General features: G+C 37.2%; 2 protein-coding genes and 1 long non-coding RNA gene across 4 annotated transcripts; 2 read left to right on the top strand and 1 right to left on the bottom strand.

Annotated features, from left to right (window-relative positions):
* Nucleotides 1–428: 428 nt before the first annotated feature.
* Nucleotides 429–14,775, bottom strand: cfap57 (cilia and flagella associated protein 57). Of its 2 annotated transcripts, none has more exons than XM_088598631.1 (23): nucleotides 14,673–14,775; nucleotides 14,028–14,223; nucleotides 12,334–12,647; nucleotides 11,631–11,890; nucleotides 10,809–10,977; nucleotides 10,356–10,508; nucleotides 10,031–10,170; nucleotides 9,547–9,712; nucleotides 9,173–9,286; nucleotides 8,717–8,929; nucleotides 7,413–7,586; nucleotides 6,986–7,147; nucleotides 6,455–6,610; nucleotides 5,823–5,916; nucleotides 5,243–5,433; nucleotides 4,615–4,788; nucleotides 3,644–3,802; nucleotides 2,861–3,004; nucleotides 2,493–2,609; nucleotides 2,160–2,294; nucleotides 1,602–1,745; nucleotides 1,110–1,245; nucleotides 429–716 (listed from the first exon to the last, which is right to left on the bottom strand). In XM_088598631.1, exons 2-23 carry the CDS (start codon nucleotides 14,182–14,184, stop codon nucleotides 532–534), a joined length of 3,657 nt encoding a protein of 1,218 aa, XP_088454757.1. In that variant the 5' UTR covers nucleotides 14,185–14,223; nucleotides 14,673–14,775; the 3' UTR covers nucleotides 429–531. The 2 variants fall into 2 exon arrangements, with proteins under 2 accessions (XP_088454757.1, XP_088454756.1); XM_088598630.1 differs by having other exon boundaries at nucleotides 14,028–14,226; nucleotides 14,673–14,753.
* On the top strand, nucleotides 4,691–9,313 carry LOC148652067 (uncharacterized). Its single transcript, XR_015925217.1, has 2 exons — nucleotides 4,691–4,827; nucleotides 8,741–9,313. It is a non-coding gene; the product is annotated as an uncharacterized LOC148652067 (long non-coding RNA).
* A 272-nt stretch (nucleotides 14,776–15,047) lies between the features above and the next one.
* ebna1bp2 (EBNA1 binding protein 2) lies at nucleotides 15,048–19,521 on the top strand. Its single transcript, XM_088598632.1, has 10 exons — nucleotides 15,048–15,225; nucleotides 15,567–15,647; nucleotides 15,835–16,007; nucleotides 16,667–16,790; nucleotides 17,147–17,236; nucleotides 17,473–17,548; nucleotides 17,867–17,957; nucleotides 18,100–18,268; nucleotides 18,808–18,858; nucleotides 19,025–19,521. Exons 1-9 carry the CDS (start codon nucleotides 15,151–15,153, stop codon nucleotides 18,856–18,858), a joined length of 930 nt encoding a protein of 309 aa, XP_088454758.1. The 5' UTR covers nucleotides 15,048–15,150; the 3' UTR covers nucleotides 19,025–19,521.
* Nucleotides 19,522–20,117: the final 596 nt, after the last annotated feature.

Genomic DNA, 20,117 nt, shown 5'->3' with positions numbered 1-20,117 from the left:
ACTGATACTTGTTGCTGTGCATTGCAAAGAAATGAATACCTTACGTAGATAACAAATTATTGATTGATAGAAATGGGTAGCATCTTTTACATTTACTATCATGTCCCTGTATAACTCATTATTTTAGTTAAAGGAATAAGTCTTTAAACACACTGCTGCCACATGAATTCATAGGTTCATACAGTACTTGTGTGTATTAACCCTAATATATCCATTAATATACTGTATTTGACACTGGGATAATTAGAAGCGAAATGCATCCCCACAAAATTTTTGTGGTAACACATTATGAGGCTTAAACAGCTGTTTCAGATTTTAATAATATATCTCAGTTTCTAGATACACGTATCTTGAGCAGCAAATAGTAAAATGTGTGAATTTAAAATGATTTAAGTGATAAGAATAAGTAAAATAAAACAAAGCACAGGTACGCAATCTGCTTTATTAACAAAAAAGTTATAGAGCTCTATTATGTTGCATTGACACATCCAAACAGAGAGAGGGTGAACAAGGCTGGGGGACTGTCATATCTCAGGCAGTCAATGCAGGCAGTCGAGCTCCAGATGGGGGCCGCAGTATGTGGCCCTGCCCTTGGGTCTGAATTTGGTCCCGGAGTCGCTGGATTTCCAAGCGCTGGAGTTCGATAATTCTCTCTGCTTCCTGCTCGAAGTCCAACCGGGCCACCGCTTTGCTTCCATGGCCATCTGCAGAATGAGCTTGAAACAAGTGGACAAAAACGTATTTTTCGGACTTAATGCTTTCAATGGTACTTTTGACATACTGTAAATTGCTTAAGTGTGAAAATCTTTCCTTATTTAAAAAGCTTGTATAGATCACATTTACTCCATAAAATCTTATTTCAGTTAGGCAAATAAATACCTTAAAATATGTGAAACATAATTATATACAGTATTTACAAATATGTTTTTTAAGTTTAACCTGTGCCTCTTGTAACCTCTTGTAATTCCATATGACTGGCATTAAGGTGACATCTAGTGGTAAGAAAAGTCACTGCTCTCACCAATGGCTTCTATGAATATGGAATAGAATGGAACAGACATTCAAGCCTATCAATAAATAATAAATAGAGTTCAAGAGATAAAGATTACCTCTTATTTCAACTGAATTCTGCTTCTTGTTCTTTTTGTTGAGCCCCATTGTTGCTTCATAATCATGGACCTGAGTTCGCACCAGCTTCAGCTCTCTTCTTAAATCATTTATCTCCTTGATTAAGCAGACGTTTTCCTGCTTGGACACACATATACAGTATACATAACATATATCACAACGTATTATAGAATTGATGCAGTTAGAATCACAAAGACTTGGTGGCCCATTATTTCAAACAGTTTTACACATTCATTTATTCTCAATGTGTTTATTGTTTATCCAGGTGGATGCTGCACATTGGTTGTGGTGGAGGGGAGTCCCCATTACCTGTAAAGCGCTTTGAGTGGAGTCTCCAGAAAAGCGCTATATAAGTGTAAGCACTTATTATTATTATTATTATTATTATTATTATTATTATTATTATTATTATTATTATTATTATTATTATTATTGAGCTGTATATGCTGTATTAATAATGCGTTATCTCTAACCTGCATGATTTTGACATTGTCGGCTCTATGGATCTCTGCGTCCTTGAGCATCTTCTTCTTTAGGGAGGCCACATTCCTCTCCAGGTGTTCCCTCTGGCGTGTGTACTCACGCTGGATATCTGCTTCTACTCCCACAATGTCAACCTGCCATGAAACCGTGAGCAGTCACACGCAGGACTAGGCTCAACACTCAGCAATAAGGCAGTGACAATAAGAAAGTAAAATTACAACACCAAACACATTCATAAATGCATCTGTTTATGAATATTGTTCTAACCTAAAACTGACAGAATAGATGCTAAGGTAATGGAGCCATTTCTCACAAAGTTGCTGATCAGTACTGTATAAAAAAAACTCTTTAAGAAATGTGTGTCTTCAAGAGTGAAAATTATAGTTTTTGTTTTTTTATGGTTGTTCCTGTACTGTTAAATAAAATAATGTGAGAGATTCAGCCGTATGTGTACATATAAAAACTAGAGAACGTTTTTAAGTAATATCTTTAGTACATTTCTAAACTCTGTTTCTGTAAGCTCAGAGTAAACAGCAGGAGCCTCTTACCACATCAGATTGCTGGACGTATCTGTCATAAAGTTCTCGAATGCTGTCTTTCAGTTTCTTTGGCTCCTGAATAAATCCAACACAGTTGTGCAGATCAGTTTTAAACCTCCTTACTAAAGCCTCCACATCTCGCACCTATAGGGAGAAAAAACAGAGAAAGAAATTAAGGATTGAAAAAGCAGCTCATGAGAAAACATTATACCTTGTTCTTTACCCTCTACCCTTACATCATCTAAAATATGATGTCATCTATCTTGCTCATTACTCTCCGTAATGTATACGCCTTATTCCCAAGCACTTGGTTCAAAAGTGGTCCTGGATTGAAGGACATACCCTTTGCATTTCCTTGTGCATCTCCTTGTCAGTGGCCTTCAGTTTCTGCTTCAGCTCCGTAATGTTGAGCTCCAGCTGTGTATTCTGTTTATGGAATCGTTCTAATTCACTCTCCATCTAACAAGACAAAGGGCATGTATTGTAGAGTCTTTTTCATTTTAAACCCAGTTTGTATTTTAAAACAGTTTTTATATTAAACACAGTAGATTTAAAAGTGCTTGCTAAACTTCTCTTTAAACAGAATTATATAAGACAGTCTTTAAATATTATAGTACAATTGTAGTACAGTACAACTGTTGTGTATTTAGTGGAATTCAGTGGTAGAGAGTACTTAACATGTATGTTGCAGCACATGACAGCCATTTTACCTCTTGAATCTGCTCCTTCATTTCTTTAATGTCATTCTCTCTTGGTTCAATCTGTTTTTTCAGTTCTTTGATTTTATAGTCTAGCACAAACTTAAACTTCTCCAGTTCCTGGTTTTTCTTCTTCAGGTCATAGATGCGCTTCTCCTACAGACGAGAAACAACTTTCAGTCCCTATTGCTAAACTTCATTTTAGCCATTCAAACAAAACATTTTGTTTTAGTTCAGTAATAAATATGCTCTGAATTGGAAAACAAGTCCTAAAGCACAAACCAATCTTTTGCATTAATTGCATTGATTAATACACATTTCATGTTTAATGTGTGTCACTGTTTGAATTGAATTCCTTAATTATTAAAAAAAACATTTGGTACAATTTCTGCTCAGTCCAATTAATTCTTTGAAATTGTTAGCTCACAGCTGCTGGGATACAGAAAACTATTTCTAAAGGTGTCTTGGGGCTAATCTTTTCATAACCAGCAGCTGTGACATTCAAACATTAAGCAAATTACCAATTAAAACAGACATCATACAAAGAAGCAATGAACTGTTGGTTTGGGAGTCTTCCGCAAGCTTCACTATAATAGCACTCATAATGTAATCTTTCATCTTCAGCTTTCAAACTTCCCCCTGGTTCCCAGCTGTTGCTGACTTGGTATTTGTATGGCAGGTATTGTTGCAATCAGCTGTCTGTATGTGTTTTGCATTTAATCCTTTTTGTCAGAAGCTAAGTTTGAGAGTTGATATTTATGTTTGTATTTGTAAGATAACTCAGGCATCACACACCTTGTCCTGGATAGTTTCATCTCTCTCTTGGATCTCCTTCTTTAGTCCAAGGATATCCTTTTCTAGGGATCTGATGACTCCTTGCAATTTCTGTTGCTCTGACTTCAGTTTTTCAATCTCCAGATTCCTGTCATCGATCTCTTTCTGCAGACTGCTGAACTGATTTGACAAAGGAAAGACAGAAGGGTCTTAGAAAATCACATTGCAGAAAATGTCACTATAAAATACATTTGATGTATTCAATTTATTCAGCCACTATTGGAGCGTCTTTTATTCCTGGTAAGAGTCCCCTGTCATGGAAGCACAAGGCAGGAAAACACTCTGAACTGAAGTCCAGTCTCCAGTCCATTGCAAATAGGAACTCCTTATAGACACCAAATAATCTAGCCACCATGACTTTGGAGAGAAGCAGGAAACTGGAGCACTTGGCACAACCCCAGGAGAACACAACGAAAATATGCAAACTCGACACAGAAGGTCCCACAGTCCGGAGTCAAAGCCAGGACTCAAGAGCTATGAGGCAACAGTCTAACTCTCTGGCCTTTGGGACACCCTATTTTGTCATAGGGTCAAATTGAAATATTCTGTTTCTTAAATTAAAATTAATACAATAAAAATAATAAACATTTTGACATCCTTGACAACATTTTTGACATTAAGATTCTTGACATCTACTGTAAAAACATAACTTAAAATGAGTTTTGAATTTTTCACATACAATCCATGTAAGAGTCACTGCATATATTATTTTTCCCAGCATTGCTATAAATCCTAACACCAAAGACCTTCTTCCATACTTCATCACACATCTTCATAATCACATCATACATAATGGTATCTCTCATTTGGGTTTTTCTGTTTACAGCAATGGTTTATATACTACTTTGCTATGAGGACATGGCTTGAGTTAGAATTAGAAAAAAAGTGATTCAGTGGATTGGAAGCTTTCCTCTCTCTAAATTTGTTCCCACCTTTTTCCTCATGATTCCTGTCTCACCCTTCAGTCGCATGTTGGTCTCCTTCTCGTCTCTCAGTCGTCTCTCGTACTTGATGCGGATGTCCTGGATCTCCCGATCCCCATCATCCTCCATCTGCTTCTTGGACTCCTCGAACTCTCGCACCTGCTGCCGTGACTCATCCTGACACTGTCAGAGAGATCACAAGACTGAGACACAGAAGGCGAGGTAAGGTGTAACACTGAATCAAATTGAGAAAAAAATAATAGATCTTCAATTGTTCATTAAATTAAAATATGAGAACATTAGTTCCATTTTCCTGATTTTTTTTATTTCAATGTTTTTTTTGCAGCATTATGTTACTGTTGCTTTAGAAACCTTCTATTGATTTTAAAAGGATTATTTCTGGGTCTGTACTGTTGGCACTCCTTCAATTTAATTCTCCTTGTACAAATATCACTTGTTACTTGTTATCTTTAAGATCTGGTTAAATCTTTTTGGTCATCAAGAGAAAATGCGGACTTTGATTTTTTTAAACATTTCAAAACCTGTTCCAGTACAACTTTTAAAGTGTCCTTATGAAATGCTTTAATCAAATGCCATTACAAATCTTTCTATAGAAGTCTAGTGTTTACACTGTTACCTGCTCCAGCATTAGCAGTTTCTCCTGAAGCTTGGACTCATAGTACTCTGTGAGCTCCTCCAGTGCCTGGGTCTTGCTCTCCTCCATCTCATGCAGCTGCTTCTCATACTCCTCCTGCATTCTCTGGGACTTCACCTGCAGCTCTTGGTACTTTTCATACTCCAGCATCAGCTTTTGGTTGTTCGCTGACTCTGCATAAGGGATGTTAGACAGCAGGTTTAGACCAGCAGGAGATTTAAGTACAAATAATTTGGCTTTGGTCAGTCTTTTGGTGTAGTTTGCTTTGTCTCCTTGTAGCACAGCATATCACTACTAAAACAATTTGATTGCCATTATACCAACAAAAATGTATTATAATAAAAAAACATTGTGTTCTTAAAAAATAATATTTAACTTTTCAGTTACAATATGGTGTCTTTCATCTGATTTGAACGTTAATTAGGCCGTGATATCACTTAAAATCTAATTCAACTAGTAATTCTAATGGTGCATGTACAAGATCAATATACTATGATGTAATAATGTTTCATTAGTCACTTTTAATTAAATACCCTAACTGGTGGAAAGTCGGAGAAATCACCTAAGTCCTGCTGTTCTTTGGAGTGTTTTTCCATCACCACTGCCAGCTCCTCTTCGTGAGCCTGCTCCTGTTTCTCCTTCTCTGTTTTGAGAACCTTTATGAAACCAGGCATGAAAAGGCTGAATATTCCACTGAGGGAAGTCATTCGTTTTTAAAACACAGTAGATAGTTTGCGCAACATTAGCTTTGAAATTTGATTAAAAGCCACCAGAACACCTCAGGAAAAGAGATTTGATGCACTGGGGCACATTTACATCCTCTGGGATTACTCAAATTAGTAAAAAGTGAAAAATAATATTGAGGTAATTTAACCAGGTTCAAATTCATGGTAGTTTCATAAGACTTAAGTAACCTGCTGAATGTGGTGTTGTACTCCACTGTAAGGTGTTGCTAATTCAGTCACATCACTGCCATAAGGAACATTTTATTCTGATTAACCTTTTCTTGGCAATAGAAAAAGAGTCAATTTCCACTTGGAATTATGTCCCCTCAATCATTTTTTAATATCTCTGGAAGTTTATACAGTAGAAGCTTGACTTACGGTTTAAATTTAAGCTAATACAAAATTGTTGAATATGTTTTGTAAATTTAAATCTGCTGCATTATTTATAAAGGTCCTGCTGATCGCACACCTGGTTCTTTGTTTTCAGGGACTCCATTTCCTGGATAAATTTCTCAGTCAGCTCTTTGATTTTCTCATTGTAATTCATGTCCTTCAGTCGGAGCTGGTACTCATTCTCCATTTTCAACTCTTCTACCCTCGTTTTCAATTCCAGCATGACCTGATTCTGTAACATGGAGATAAAGAGAAAAAAATCATCTCTCTTTTTCCCAATTTTTTATACTTCTTATGTTCGAAGAGACTTAGAATTTAACTATGTAAGCAAAACAAAAGAAAAGTGACACACAATTAATCCCAACATAATGTAAGACACTAGAAATATAACTATTAATGCTGGATACTATTTAATGTCCTTACTTCACAATAATGTTTTTTATAGGAATGTATACATTCTTTAATACAAAATGAAAGTAAAAATTGTATGCATTGATAAATTATATATTATATATACCATATACTGTATATTATATATGACTTCGCTAATCACTCCTTTTTATTGCACTGTTACTGCCCTATGACATACCAAATAAACTACAATTACCTTCTCTTCCAAGTCAGACTTGGTGATGAGAATCTCTTCTGCATAGGTGACCTCTTTGTCTCGTTTTAGGCCTCGTCCTTCTTTGTCAATTATCTTCCAGATCAGCAAACACCCATCCTCTGAGACTGTCAGCAAATACTGGTCATCAAATGTGATAACCATCTGCAGGCGCAACCATAAGAGGCATGGAATGAGTGAAACATTAATTGATTTGGTTGTTGTTTTCCTAGACCTTTTCTTAAATGGTCTAGGATGACCTGTTCTTCAAATCATTTATTAAAAATGCAAATTGGATAAAGATGAAAGATTCAACATCTTTCATCTTTCATACAGTACACTTCATAATAATATAGTATTCATATATGACTTTTGGGTCTTAGCTGGGCTTGTTTAACATATTTATGAATAATAAAATACTGAAACGCACCTTTGTCACAGGTGCAGCATGTGCCTGATACTCGGTCCAGTCTTTTTGTATTGGTAAAGGGTATTTGATGGCTCTAATTGTTCCAAGAGATGTTCCGGTGAACAACATTCGTCCTGATCGAGACATCACTACACTGGTGTATACCACATCATCAGAGTAAACTTCTCGCAGGATCTATAAAAGCAAAAAAGATGTGTTTTTTGCAATATAAACTATTTTTTCCTTTAAAATTAGAATATGATTAAAAAATAAAACATACTGATTGTAGAGAGAAACATTTTCTTGTACACATACTACACATTTGGCTGCCATTAAAAACAAATATTGTATAACAATAATAAAGAAATATTAAATAGCGTATGAGTCACCATAGCAGAGCAGGACTGCAGGACTTTTTATAGTAGTCATCTTACTTAGAACAAGGAACATCCTGTTGTTCTTCAAACATTGCAGGAAAAAAATAAAAAAAATCTAAAGGAGTCTGACACAGAAGTGTACAATTGATTTGAAATATTCTGTCATGAGCATGAACAATTTCTTTAAGCCTTAACCAATTCTTCTAATTTAAATATTTATGTTTGTATGAGAATTGAATGTGAAATGTGAAATTGTTCATTCATATTGAATTCGGGAGGTTTGAATTATACACATGCAGCAAATTTGAATGTTTGTAGTAGCTTATCCATCACATTTACCAAGTAATCTTAAAAGATTGTCTGGTGTTGCTTGTCATTATTTTCATTCATTCCTCCGTCCATATCAATAAAACTAAAAGGTTGTCTATTGCAATACCTGATCTATCAGGATTAAACCTAACCCGAAATAAATAACATCAGTAGAAAATCACTATAGATATATTTCTACATAAAGAAGGAAAAACATTGACTGAAAAGAGCAGAACAATGCAAAATGTTTGACTTTTGCACAGCTGTGTATTTATGTAAAAAGGCTACACACCAACAAATAAGATAATTATGCCATGTGATTCTGATACTACTGGTATCCCATCCAGGATGTATCTCACTTTGCACTCATTGCTTGCCATGTTAGATTCAGGCTTCCCCTTTGTCCCTGTACTAGATAAGAAGATTAGAATTGGATTTTGATGCTGTATATAGTGTCAGGGAGAATACAGCAAAGTACTGCATTTAAAAAGTGAGTAAAGTGAGAAATTACTTTTTCCATAAGGCATGAAACAGAATTATTCAAAAACATTAGCTAGTTTTGATCATGCATATATGAAATGATGTTTTCAGCCACACAGAGAAAAAAGCAAAGGAATCTCTACAGTACGCTTCCCACACCTGGCAATCTGTGATCTCTTTCAGAGTGCAGTCTGAGCCGACAGCAAAGATGGTCTTGCTGTCAGAAGAGATGGTGATATCATTGTAGCTGCAGGATTTCAAGACGCTCTCTGATTCCCGTTTGCCGGTGAGGGTGTTCCACTCATAGACAGCTCCATCCATGCCACAAGACACCAGCCTGCTGTCATCAGCACTCCACACAATGGACCGTACCTGAGGAGCACACAAGAAAGCAAATCACAAGAAAAAAATTGGTATTACCTTACAGCTGCAATTTTGCCAAGACTCTGAAAACTTCAAGTATTCTGTATTTTTTTATTTTCTTTTTAACTGGCTTTATCTCACTCAGAATGCAGGTTCACATTTACTTAACATTATACCACTCATTAAGCACCATGTTCAGTTGTAAATGCAAGCGTATAGGTTAAGCTTGAACAAACAGGTGCCTTGTCTCACCTTTCCATTGTGTCCTTTCAGGTTAAGGATGTTTTCAAATGTTGTTGTCGAATAGATGTGAATGATGTTTCCATTGACAGCTGCGAACAGGTGGCCACCATGACTAAAAGCACACTGGAAATAAAGCAGTCTTATCTGAAATCTCTAGCATGTAATGCACTTCATTTGCTTCCTACAGTATACACGACAGGCATCAATACAGTTAGAACTTCCAAAGTGGGGACAAAACTTCTTGTTTTAAAATGTTGATATATGCAGTTATTGAACTACAAGAATTCCTTAATATTTCTTTTTCAAATTGATACATTTACACTGAGCAATTGTTAGAACGAATCTGCACTACTGAATGGATCTGTTGCTGTGTTTGATCTCACCTCTCTGCATCCCCGCACGGTGAATTCTTTAAAGGTCCTGATATCATCAATGAGCAGGTTCATCAGCCGCAATTTATCTGAGAATCCCACCAGGATAAAAAGACCAGATGGGTGGAGTGCAATGCTGTAGGCCTCCTCCTGGAACTCTTTATAAAGTTCCAACGTGCTGGAACGAGGGGAGGGTTCAGTAGAGAGTACATAAACAAAAATATGTACAAATACACAATGCTAAACCAGCACTATAGGCATCTTAAATGGTAATATAAATATTATATTCATATAAATAGAATGTGCTATGCAAATTATGTTGTATACAATAATAGCAGATGTTCATAATAGTCAAAGTACCTGACTTTTCCTGATTTTATTTTCCTGACATTGAAAACTGTAGTTTTTAAAAGACAATGACATCTGTGGAAATGGAAAGTTGTAAAGCAGCCCAGGAGGATGAAACACTGTGCACTTATCTGGTCATTCTGCTTACTTGTTCTCAAAACTCCAGATTCGGACAGAGTGGTCCAGAGAGCAGGTGGCAATGAGAGGTTTACGGATGCATATGGACAGACCAGTGATGATGCCAGAGTGATAGGAGTGGGACAGGAACTCAAACTGTGCTTGCTCGCCCTTCAGATAACACAACATGCAAACAAAACTTCAGGAATCTTAAACAACATTTTTATGTAACACTGAAATGGTAGTGCAATATGTACATAAGGAATTAATACTTAAAGAAACATTACATAAAAATTAGAATTATTTTTGGCCTTTCACAAGCCAATAGAATCTGAATGGGTGTACATCAGCAGTACCTTGCTCATCTCTGCAGAGGAGAGGGTGATGCTGTAGAGCTGGCCACGGTCAGTGCTGGCAACGAGGGTTTCCTCTGAAGGGCTGATACACAGTGAAGAAATCTCCTGCTGCTCTGCCAGGCTGGGCTCATTACTGTACTGGTCTGAAGGAATCTGTTAGTGAAGCACAAACTTTACTGCTGACTGGCCACTGGCTTGTGATACACCATGCAACACACTATATCTCATCAGGAATGAACTAACAAAATAAGTAAATCCCTGTATTGTAATCTACCCTGTAATGTAGATGTTAAAGTCCACAACAAGCATACTGAACTTGGAATCTCCATATTACATTTTTATGATCCTGTCTTCTCCAACTTGATAAAAGTTCTAGACTAAACTTTTGTAAGGTTTGATAAAGGAAGTAACATTTCTGTAATCAAATCAAGTCAAGAGACAATACTCTCTCACCCTGATCTCCCTGGTTCTCTTATATGTGTCCTTTTCGTCTGTCTTCTCAAACAAGCACACTGTCCCCGGCCCAGCTGCACAGGCAAACCCCTTGGAATAGGCAGTTATGGCTGAGACATGAGGAAGAGAGCTGGATATTGGCTCATCCAGCATGCTTTTTTCCACTGACCTAACGAGCAAAAACAGGAGTTTGTTAACTGCATGCATTTCATGTTTTTACATTATAAGTGTGAAAGTTAACATATTATTTGTTGCTTTAATGCACATTTATTGTTGAAGGTTTCCACACACAAGATGGAGGAACAGGCACTGTTAATCTGTTGTCATAATAATCTGTGTACACAACACAAATGTATCAAGAAGAACTGGGGACTCATACAGTACATGGCACAAATGAAACACTTCTCTTGTTCCTAATATCAAGTTGTGTTCATATGATGCCATTGATTCCAAGTGCTTTACTTTGGAAATTTAAACTTTCGGTTATTTAACTTCCTGATTCAAGTGTACACATTTCTGACACATGGATGTAATTGGTGGAATAAACAGCAGAAGATTTGGTCAACATTTTCATTGCAAATTTCTGAGGTTAAAAATTGCTTATTTTAATCTAATCAGGCAACAAAGGACGTTTGTTTTTACGTGTATGTGCACAGGCAGATATTACTGAATACAATTACAATTTTAGACATTTTTCAAAGAGAAAGAAAACTACAGCTTAGTTCCTTAAGAAACGTCTGTACTACATATTTAAGAAGAGCAGCAGTGAACAGCTTAGAAACAGTTGTTGTTTGTCTCTCCAGCCTCCCTCTCTCACTGTACCTGTCAGTATCTCTAGTGGTTAACTTTGGCACCACACTCATTTCCCAGCGCAGATCTCCTGACTCAAACACCAGGAGCCTCCCGGTCTCTGTGCCGACAATAACTCTCTCATCTGACACCCACATGTGGGACAGGAAGTTGTGAGCCTCCAGCTTCTGGAAGTTGGATTGTTTGAGGGTTCCTTCAGCATAGCGGAAGAGTTTAAACACCCCATTTCCACTCACGCAGATCTGTGTGTTGTCCTGAGGATTAAAACTAACCTTAGGAAATAAAAGAAATGTGTATTTTAAAACATTAATAGCTCCTTTTTGTTTTTTTCACTTGCAGATAGACAAATCAAAATAACTCATTAGTTTAAACCTAATGATTAAAAAAATTAGTCACCACTGTCTACACTTACATTGATATTTCAATTAATAAAAAGTTACATTAACCCATTTAACTTGTGGTCAACAGTGTATGTTCAAATGACATAAATCCAACACATCCACTCACAATCATGTCTTTTTTGAGTTAAGACTGTTTTCATCACTTTTTCTTTATGCCTCAGGTTTTTAAAATGGTTTTGTTTTTTCATCCAACCTCATGCAATTTATCTTTATTAGCTTCCACTGGTGGCAAAGTCAGTAGAAACTCAAGAAGGCCTATAAGGTGGCCATCTAAACTAGTCGCGTGCAAGCTTGAACCCTGTTTTGTTCAGTACCTGGGAGATAGGGTTAGTTGTGGTGCCAGTCTTCACTGTGGCCATCACCTTTTGTTTCTCCCACATCCAGTAGAACAGGGTCCAGTCTGGAGCCCCTGATTGGCCAATGAGGTATTTGGAGTCTGGAGAGAAAGCCATGTAGACAAAGTCCTGCACTGGGGAGTCCCCCCCACTCAGGACCTTCCTCTTCCTGCTCTGCTCATGCTGCAGGTCGTACACAGTGATGGTGCCTTTCTCGCCTCTCTCAGACACGGCCAGGTAGCGGCGGTTGGAGCTAATGGCCAGGGCTTGCATGCCATGGCTTCTCTCTGTGCCTGCAGAGCATAGTAGCACTCATGGTTGAGTCTCCACATAATCGGTTATTGTTCTGTTAAACGTGACAGACATGCAAGAGAGTTCCAAATCTGTTTGAAATGTGATGCTAAATATTATAAATAGGGGGATTTTAAATGTAGGGTCCTTATACAAAGGTGTTATTTGTATATACTATACACTAATTATTAAGTTAATTAATGAATGTTAATTGTATACTAGTTGCAATAATTATTACACATAAAATTAATAAAATGCTGTCTATAGTCAAGTTTGGCCACGTGTTATAAACTGTTATACAGTTTAAAGGTGGCATAATAACGAGGAGACAAACTGAAAACACATACAAAGATTAAGTTATAATTCAAATATACAAGACATCTACATAATATTTACAGTTTGTGAGTCCCTGAGTCAAGACATTCCACAGCCTAAAGTTCCCTCTCTTCAAAGGCGGACCCACATGAATGCAAACCAAGCAAGACACAACACAGCTGTTTAGGAAAGTCTCCCCTGGAACATTTTTTTGAATTCTTGAATTAGGTCAACTCATAGTCTTCTCTCTTTCAGGGTATAAGGTTTTACTTCTTTTAGACCTTTAGAGTTGGATAATCTTCTGAATACAGGTATGTAGCTGATCACTCTTCTCTGTATTCAGTCCAGAGAGGCAATACCTCTTTTGTATCATATTAACCTAAGTTATGCACCCATTCTAAGTGTTACTAGTGTATTGTACAACTTTAACATTACACCACATCATTTAAATTTTATAACTATAACTGTATGTTCTTAACTTTATATATATACTAACATTCTGTTTGCCTGTTTATTGTCTAGAAGTGTCTGTCACATCGTACAAAAATCCATAAGTATGTTTTATAGGTAGCTTCATGTTTTCCATTTTAATTTATGGTTTATGTCTTTGGTATATGCATGTAACACTCTGTAGTTGTCTACATTAGATGTCATCTACTAGATGTTTGTTCAGACTTGAATTCCATCTGAATCTTTTTTAATTTCCTTTCACTTTCTTCTGTTTTTGCTAATCCTCCTGTTTTGATGTCTGTGAATTTCACTATTTTACTATGTATGCCAGAATCTAGATCATTGATACAAGCTAGTCAGCATAGTGCTCCGAACACAGACCTCTATGGCACTCTACCAATTATATCCATCCAATTGGCACATTCACACACCTTATATCTAATATTTTACGTTTGTTTCACTTGCAAGAAAAATATTCTTAATGCTTCTTTAGATAATTAGAACAGAATTAACCACAGAACGTTCCTTAAAATCAAAGATACCGAGTTCCCATATTGAGGTCCACAATCTAAAAAGACAATACAATATAGTCAATTTATGGAGATGCATTTTCTTACCTGGAATAAACTTCTGCCATTTCTGGTCAATGTTGTAGCGCACACAGTTGTTTCCAGATGGGAAGATGACAGTTTGCTCATCAAAGTACAGGAGATTATTGGTCACCCCGGCCCGGAGACCGAAGATGTGATGAGACTGAATAACAACCGCAGACATTGTTCAGCGATTGCTCGCCCTGCGAGTCACTTGGCGGACCTGCTAATATAAGATCCAATTCTACAAATCCCATACGCCAAAAATGCATTGTGCTCAATTAAAATGCAATATCGATTCAGTGAAAAACTATACTCTCATTCGCCGCATTTTAAAATAACTTTATCATATTTTACCTATATATTTAATTTAATATTTTATTCCAGGCACTACCAGAAAGATAATTGTTGATACCGGTACATTATTTTAGTTATTATCATTTTAATTAGCTAGAAATGTCCTACTCTAAGTGTTGTACAAAGTTTTTGCCTTAACTCGAAAAAAGTCACAATAGATTTCCATATAAAGGCTTAAGTCATTATCAATATTTAAAAATCCTTTTTTGGTATATTTCTTTACACTTTTGACTCTTTAACGTATATGTTGTGTTTTTTAAACTTCAGAAGTCCTTAATTCGTCGCTTCTTTAAAAAAAAATATTTTGACACTTACCAACACTTGTGTCTGCAGCGAGTCCAGTTTGCAGTCCCGCTAACATTGTTTACCGGTTACCAAGGGGACAGAAAGTGTCAAGTTCACGTGTTACTGTGACAACTAATGCTCCCAGACATCTTTACGGCAGTGATGTGTACCGGGAATTGTAGTGAAGTTCTCTTTTAGTTCCCAAATTTAATAAATGTAGAATTTGCTCAGTCGATTTATCAATAAATAAAGGGAAAATTTAATTTGATATTTTTATATTTATTTTATTTTAACACTTACCGATTATTAATCAACTATAAAACGCAGAAATTAATTCATAGCTTCATAACGTTTGCGGAACGTTTCTTTCAAGCACTCCTCATCCGGGCCAGAATTGCGTGCGTACTTGGTCTCCACTTCCTCTTGTGCTCCATGTGTCTATGCGAGTGAGCTGCAACACGCTGAGGAGTTTTAGTTTTCAGATTTGCTTGCATTTGTTGACTGTAAGATGGAGGATGTCGAAGATGATTTACAGTTAGGCTTCGAGTCCGAGGAAGAAGACGACGATTTATCGGATGGAGAGGTGAGCGCGCGCTTTTAAATCCGGTCTTTATTTTTGTCCATATCAGTACAGTTTCTTACTGTAGTAATATGTTAAACGTTGTGTTCATTTCTTCTCCTTAAACGTTTTTCCCCCAAACACGCGAGGAGCTCTATTATAGTTTTATAAGTCTGCATTATTTAGTAAGTATTTTAAACTATTATAGGTCTGCATAGCTATCGATACAGTTTATCTTTCGTTTTGAGTTTTTCCACTAAGACATATGTCTCATTGAGCCCTAAGGTCTGTTGTATTTATTTAAAAGTCTTAATTTAAAATCTAAGGTAAGCCCTTAACGGTATTAATTGTCTTTATATGTTTAGCTCCAGGAAGCCTTCTCCAAGGGGGAGCTGAAGCCTGGATTAAACATTCCTCTACAGGAAAAGAAGATCGTTAACAATGTGGTGAGTCTTGTTTCCTTGTTTGTTTGGGTTCTTAAAACTTGTAGGACGAGGAGACATTGATCAGTTTTATATGGGAGTTGTTACAATGTTTTCGTTTGTCAAATGTGTTGCTGGTGCTGAAGTTTCTCACTAAACCAAATGTCCTGGAATTCTCTAAACTGAAGCCTACTTGTCTTTGTGTTCACAGGAAGGTCTGAAGCAGTGCTTGTCCGAGCTGCGAAAGAAATTACCCTGGTTGGAACGGCTGGATTTGACCAGTTTGCCAGCACCTGACATTGTGGCTAAAGCAGAAGGGAGGCCAGTAGCAGAGGAGAGTGGGGAGATCAATGCAGAGGATGACTTCCAGAGAGAGATGTTCTTGTAAGCCCGCAAAAGCCTTTATTCACCACAGTATGCAAAGAGTTGCCATTTTGCAGATTGGAACTTTAAAGGGTTGAGATTTTTGCCTCTAATGCTGAAATATGAATTAATGCCCCTTTTCATCAGTTAGGCTACAAAAATGACTCACTTATTAGTTATCTCCCTTGTATATTAAATAGGCTTGAGTACATCAGTAATGCTGTGGCTTGTGCACTCATTAAAATTATTCTGTATCAGCATAACTTTTGTACATATCACTGGCTTCCTGTAAAATGTGGAGTGGACTGTAAGGTTGTCCTGATCGTGTATAAGGTACTAAAGACAGCCTTCTCGCAATGAGCCACAATGTCTGTGGAACTCTCTGCCTCGATCTATTGGAGAGACTAGACTGCAACTGTCAACATTTTGGAACTGGCTTATATATACACCCTTGCCTTTGCTTTTAAGCTCATGAGTCAAGTTATATTGTTATTATGTTTTACTTTCCCATGTGTACATATAGACGTACATAATGAAGATAAATGCCAAGGCAAGCTTCCTCAAAAAATCTTGAGACACCAAGAGAAAAACAGTGGATAAACGCATGTTTCTTGTGTTATTGTGGGAAGTATTCATCACACTTTTTTTCTCATTGCCCGTTTTTCCTCCATGTATTTTAGCTATCGTCAGGCCCAAGCTTCTGTGCTGGAAGCATTACCACGGTTGCACAAATTGAAGATTGCTACCAAGAGACCAGAGGATTATTTTGCTGAAATGGCCAAATCTGACCAGCAAATGCAAAAGGTTGGTCCCACATACTGACGCATGAGACAGATTATTAGTGGATTTAAAACAAACTTGGGGGCTCCTAATGCAGTCTGTTACAGGCAATTTGTCTTTTCCAGCAAATGGTTTAGCATCTTAATCATTCTGTAGCATAGACTAAAATGCTAAATTCTCTTCTGTTGTTGAATTTGACAACATTTCAAAACGGCGTGTAGTCTTTACAAAATCTGTCAAGTGCGTTCGTGTTTCACATCTGTATCCAAGTGTGTTAAAGCTGGTATGAATTCACATTTGAAAAAAATTGTATTGAACTAACTCCTTCGAACAAGATCTGATTTTTGTGTGATGTATATCCTGTACATCTTCTCTTGTAGATTAGAACAAAATTGCTGGCCAAACAGACAGCAATGGAGAGGTCTGAGAAAGCCAAGAAACTCAGAGAGCAGCGGAAATATGGCAAAAAGGTAAGTCAGTGGGTTCTGCTGTCTACCTGTAAGGACTGTCTCCTTCCACAGTTGTTTACTCTTACCTTGCATGTTTTATGACCTGCATTAATTGTACAAATGAAAGTGTAATAGATCTTCATCCTACTTATTATGGTTTGTACAAACTGAGGGTTCTCACTTTTGAATTAAGCTTTTAACGTTGGTCATTGGTGATTTGTGGGGATCTGTTTTTCTGAATTATCGGTGTGTTGTAGGTTCAGACGGAGGTGCTGCAGAAGAGACAGAAGGCAAAGAAAGCCATGATGACTGCAGTAAAGAAATACCAGAAAGGTACAGTGGACTGACGCAAAGGATGAGGATACTAACGCAAGATTTTAGACTGGTTTTAGATACCAGTCCATGACTTTACCTAAATATGCTTGTCTTATTGTGCTATAATAATACATTTCTAAAAGGCGGCAAATAAGAGACTTTCAGATTCAGTTCCATTATTTTCTTGTGAGTGAAAATAATGTCAAGTGATTTTACTGTTCCTTCCATCTGCTGTAGAAAAACAAGTGAAGCTGAAGGGGACTGTAATACTACTGTAGGTAAAAACTGTTTTTTAATCTTGAGATGCATAATGTACAACAAATTCTTACTCTACAGGAATGACTGACAAGCTTGATTTCCTGGATGGTGACCAGGAAAAAGGCAAGAAAGGGGATAGCCTATCAAAGCCAGTCATGAATCAACGAGGGTAAGAGCTCTCCTTTTTTTTTCTTCATCAGTATAACTTTACAACTTGGGTTCTTCCCATGAGATCTGTAGATAATCTCGTCATTCCGTCCGTCACGCTACCAGGGGTCAGTTTAGCACCGAACTGTTGTACTTGTCCACAGCCCCAGCGCAAAGAGGAAGTACAAGGACCAGAAATTTGGGTTTGGCGGCAAGAAACGCGGCTCGAAGTGGAACACCAAGGAGAGTTACGATGATGTCTCGGGCTTCAAGGCGAAATTTGCACACGGCAAAGGAGGGAAGTTTGGGAAAGGACGGAAGCAGAAATCCAACGTGAGTGGCATGCCCTTTGCCTCTGGTGTGAACCAGGGCTTTCAAAATATACTGTCATTTTTAAAAGATGCATTTGCTTTTTAACATAAGATGGTGAAGTGACTAGTTGAGTCAGTGTGCAGGCTGCAGACGAAAGAGGAAAGGTTAATTTATTGCTGAAAACTAGAAAAAAAAACACAGGTGATTGACAAATGAGGGTTAGTAAACAATATATTGATAACCAGCCCATAGCTTTTTGATAACCTATTTTGTCACCTTTGAAAGTTAAAAATAATATTGCTTCTTTAAAATAATTGAGTATTAAGAATGTATGAATTGCTGCAGGTGTTTCTTAGAGACATTTTGGATCTATTTAAAAATCTTATCACCTAGATCTCTTTCTATATTCTGTAACTTACAGTATTGGGGACTGTTTTGGGGCTTCTTATCTGGAGGGTTAAAAGGGTGTGCTACAGTTACAGAAATGGTAATGATATGTTGACAACTGAACTCTTTCCTGCTGTATTATTTTTCTGACTTTTTTATCTTTTACTTTGCAGAAGAGGCCAGGCAAGGAGGTCCGGAAGAAGATGAAGAATCGCTCTCGATAGGTACTGCCTGGGTCCTTTTTGGTTTTATTTTTTAGTCTCTACTGATTTGTCTTTCTGTTCCCAGAATCTACTTCTAGAAACCATGTTAATGGAGTCTTCAAAGCTCATTTCCCCCTATACAGTATTCATGACAAATGGAGAGACACCTTCTCTGTATGTTTTTCAGTTCGGTACCTACGGGCTAAAGTCTTTCAAAAACAAATTCCTTGAATAGCTGCCAGTGTTTGAGGCTGTTTTTGTGGACACGTCAGTATTTTCTCCACACCATCCAGAGGAACCACTGGGAGCCTCAATGAGTGTCTTGGCACAGCCAGTGTATGAATGTTCTTTTGGCAACGTTTTGTACATGTGCTTTCCAAGGCAAGCAGGAAAACAGCAACAGAGAGTTACAGAACTTGCAGAAGTGATTTGTCAAAAGTGTGCTGATGTACAGGTTTCTGTTTGGAGAAGCTTTTTTTAGATTTCTTTTTTAAATCGGGAGTTAAAAAAAACTTTAATGTTAAGAAGATACGCGGGCATTTCTATTACAATACGCTGTAGAAATAATGTTATAGGAAGTACCTTCTTCTTTGTATAATCTCATGACAGTTGCCTGTACCTGTGGTTTTGTATTTTTCTGTACAGATTTCAAGTATTGAAAAAATAAATTACTAAAAACATTCACCATTCTCACCAATTGTGATATTGTTGCAACAATATTTAAGATGCATGGATTCACCTAGGAATTGTCCGGTAACTTGCAAGTGTCATTAATGTTAAGAAACTTTATTTGCTCAATTTGAAATTTTATTTTATATAAGTATGCATTCAAATTAGTTTAGTTTAGCATTAATTTTCTTGTGCATGAATAATTGTGTAAAATAAGTTAAATGAGCAAGGTACCCCTCACTGTACATATAAGATCACTTTTATTAGCCATATACAATTTCTTGCATTAGGAATTTGTCTTTTGCATACCCCAACTTGCTCTCAATGAGACACAGGCACACAGATGGGGAGAGAGAAGCTTGGGGTCAGAGCACAGGGTCAGCCAATTTTATGGCGCCCCTGGAGCAGTTGGGGTTAAGGGCCTTGCTCAGGGGCCCAGCGGAGTAGGATTCCTCTGCTGGCCGTGGGATATAGTAGTTCCACATGGCAGTGTGGTGGGCTTATTGCTCATTTACTGTCCTCATGCTGTGCAGGACATCAGGCAGCCTTGGTGCACACACAGTCTGTATACTGTTTTGGATCACGTTTTTCTTTGTGTTGCTCTTCTAGCT

This window comes from Lepisosteus platostomus, chromosome 11 (assembly GCF_059453375.1).
Source record: "Lepisosteus platostomus isolate fLepPlt1 chromosome 11, fLepPlt1.hap1, whole genome shotgun sequence".
NCBI classification, from domain to species: domain Eukaryota; kingdom Metazoa; phylum Chordata; class Actinopteri; order Semionotiformes; family Lepisosteidae; genus Lepisosteus; species Lepisosteus platostomus.
The sequence above is the reverse complement of the archived record's forward strand: the minus strand, read 5'-3'. Positions and strand labels throughout refer to the sequence as shown.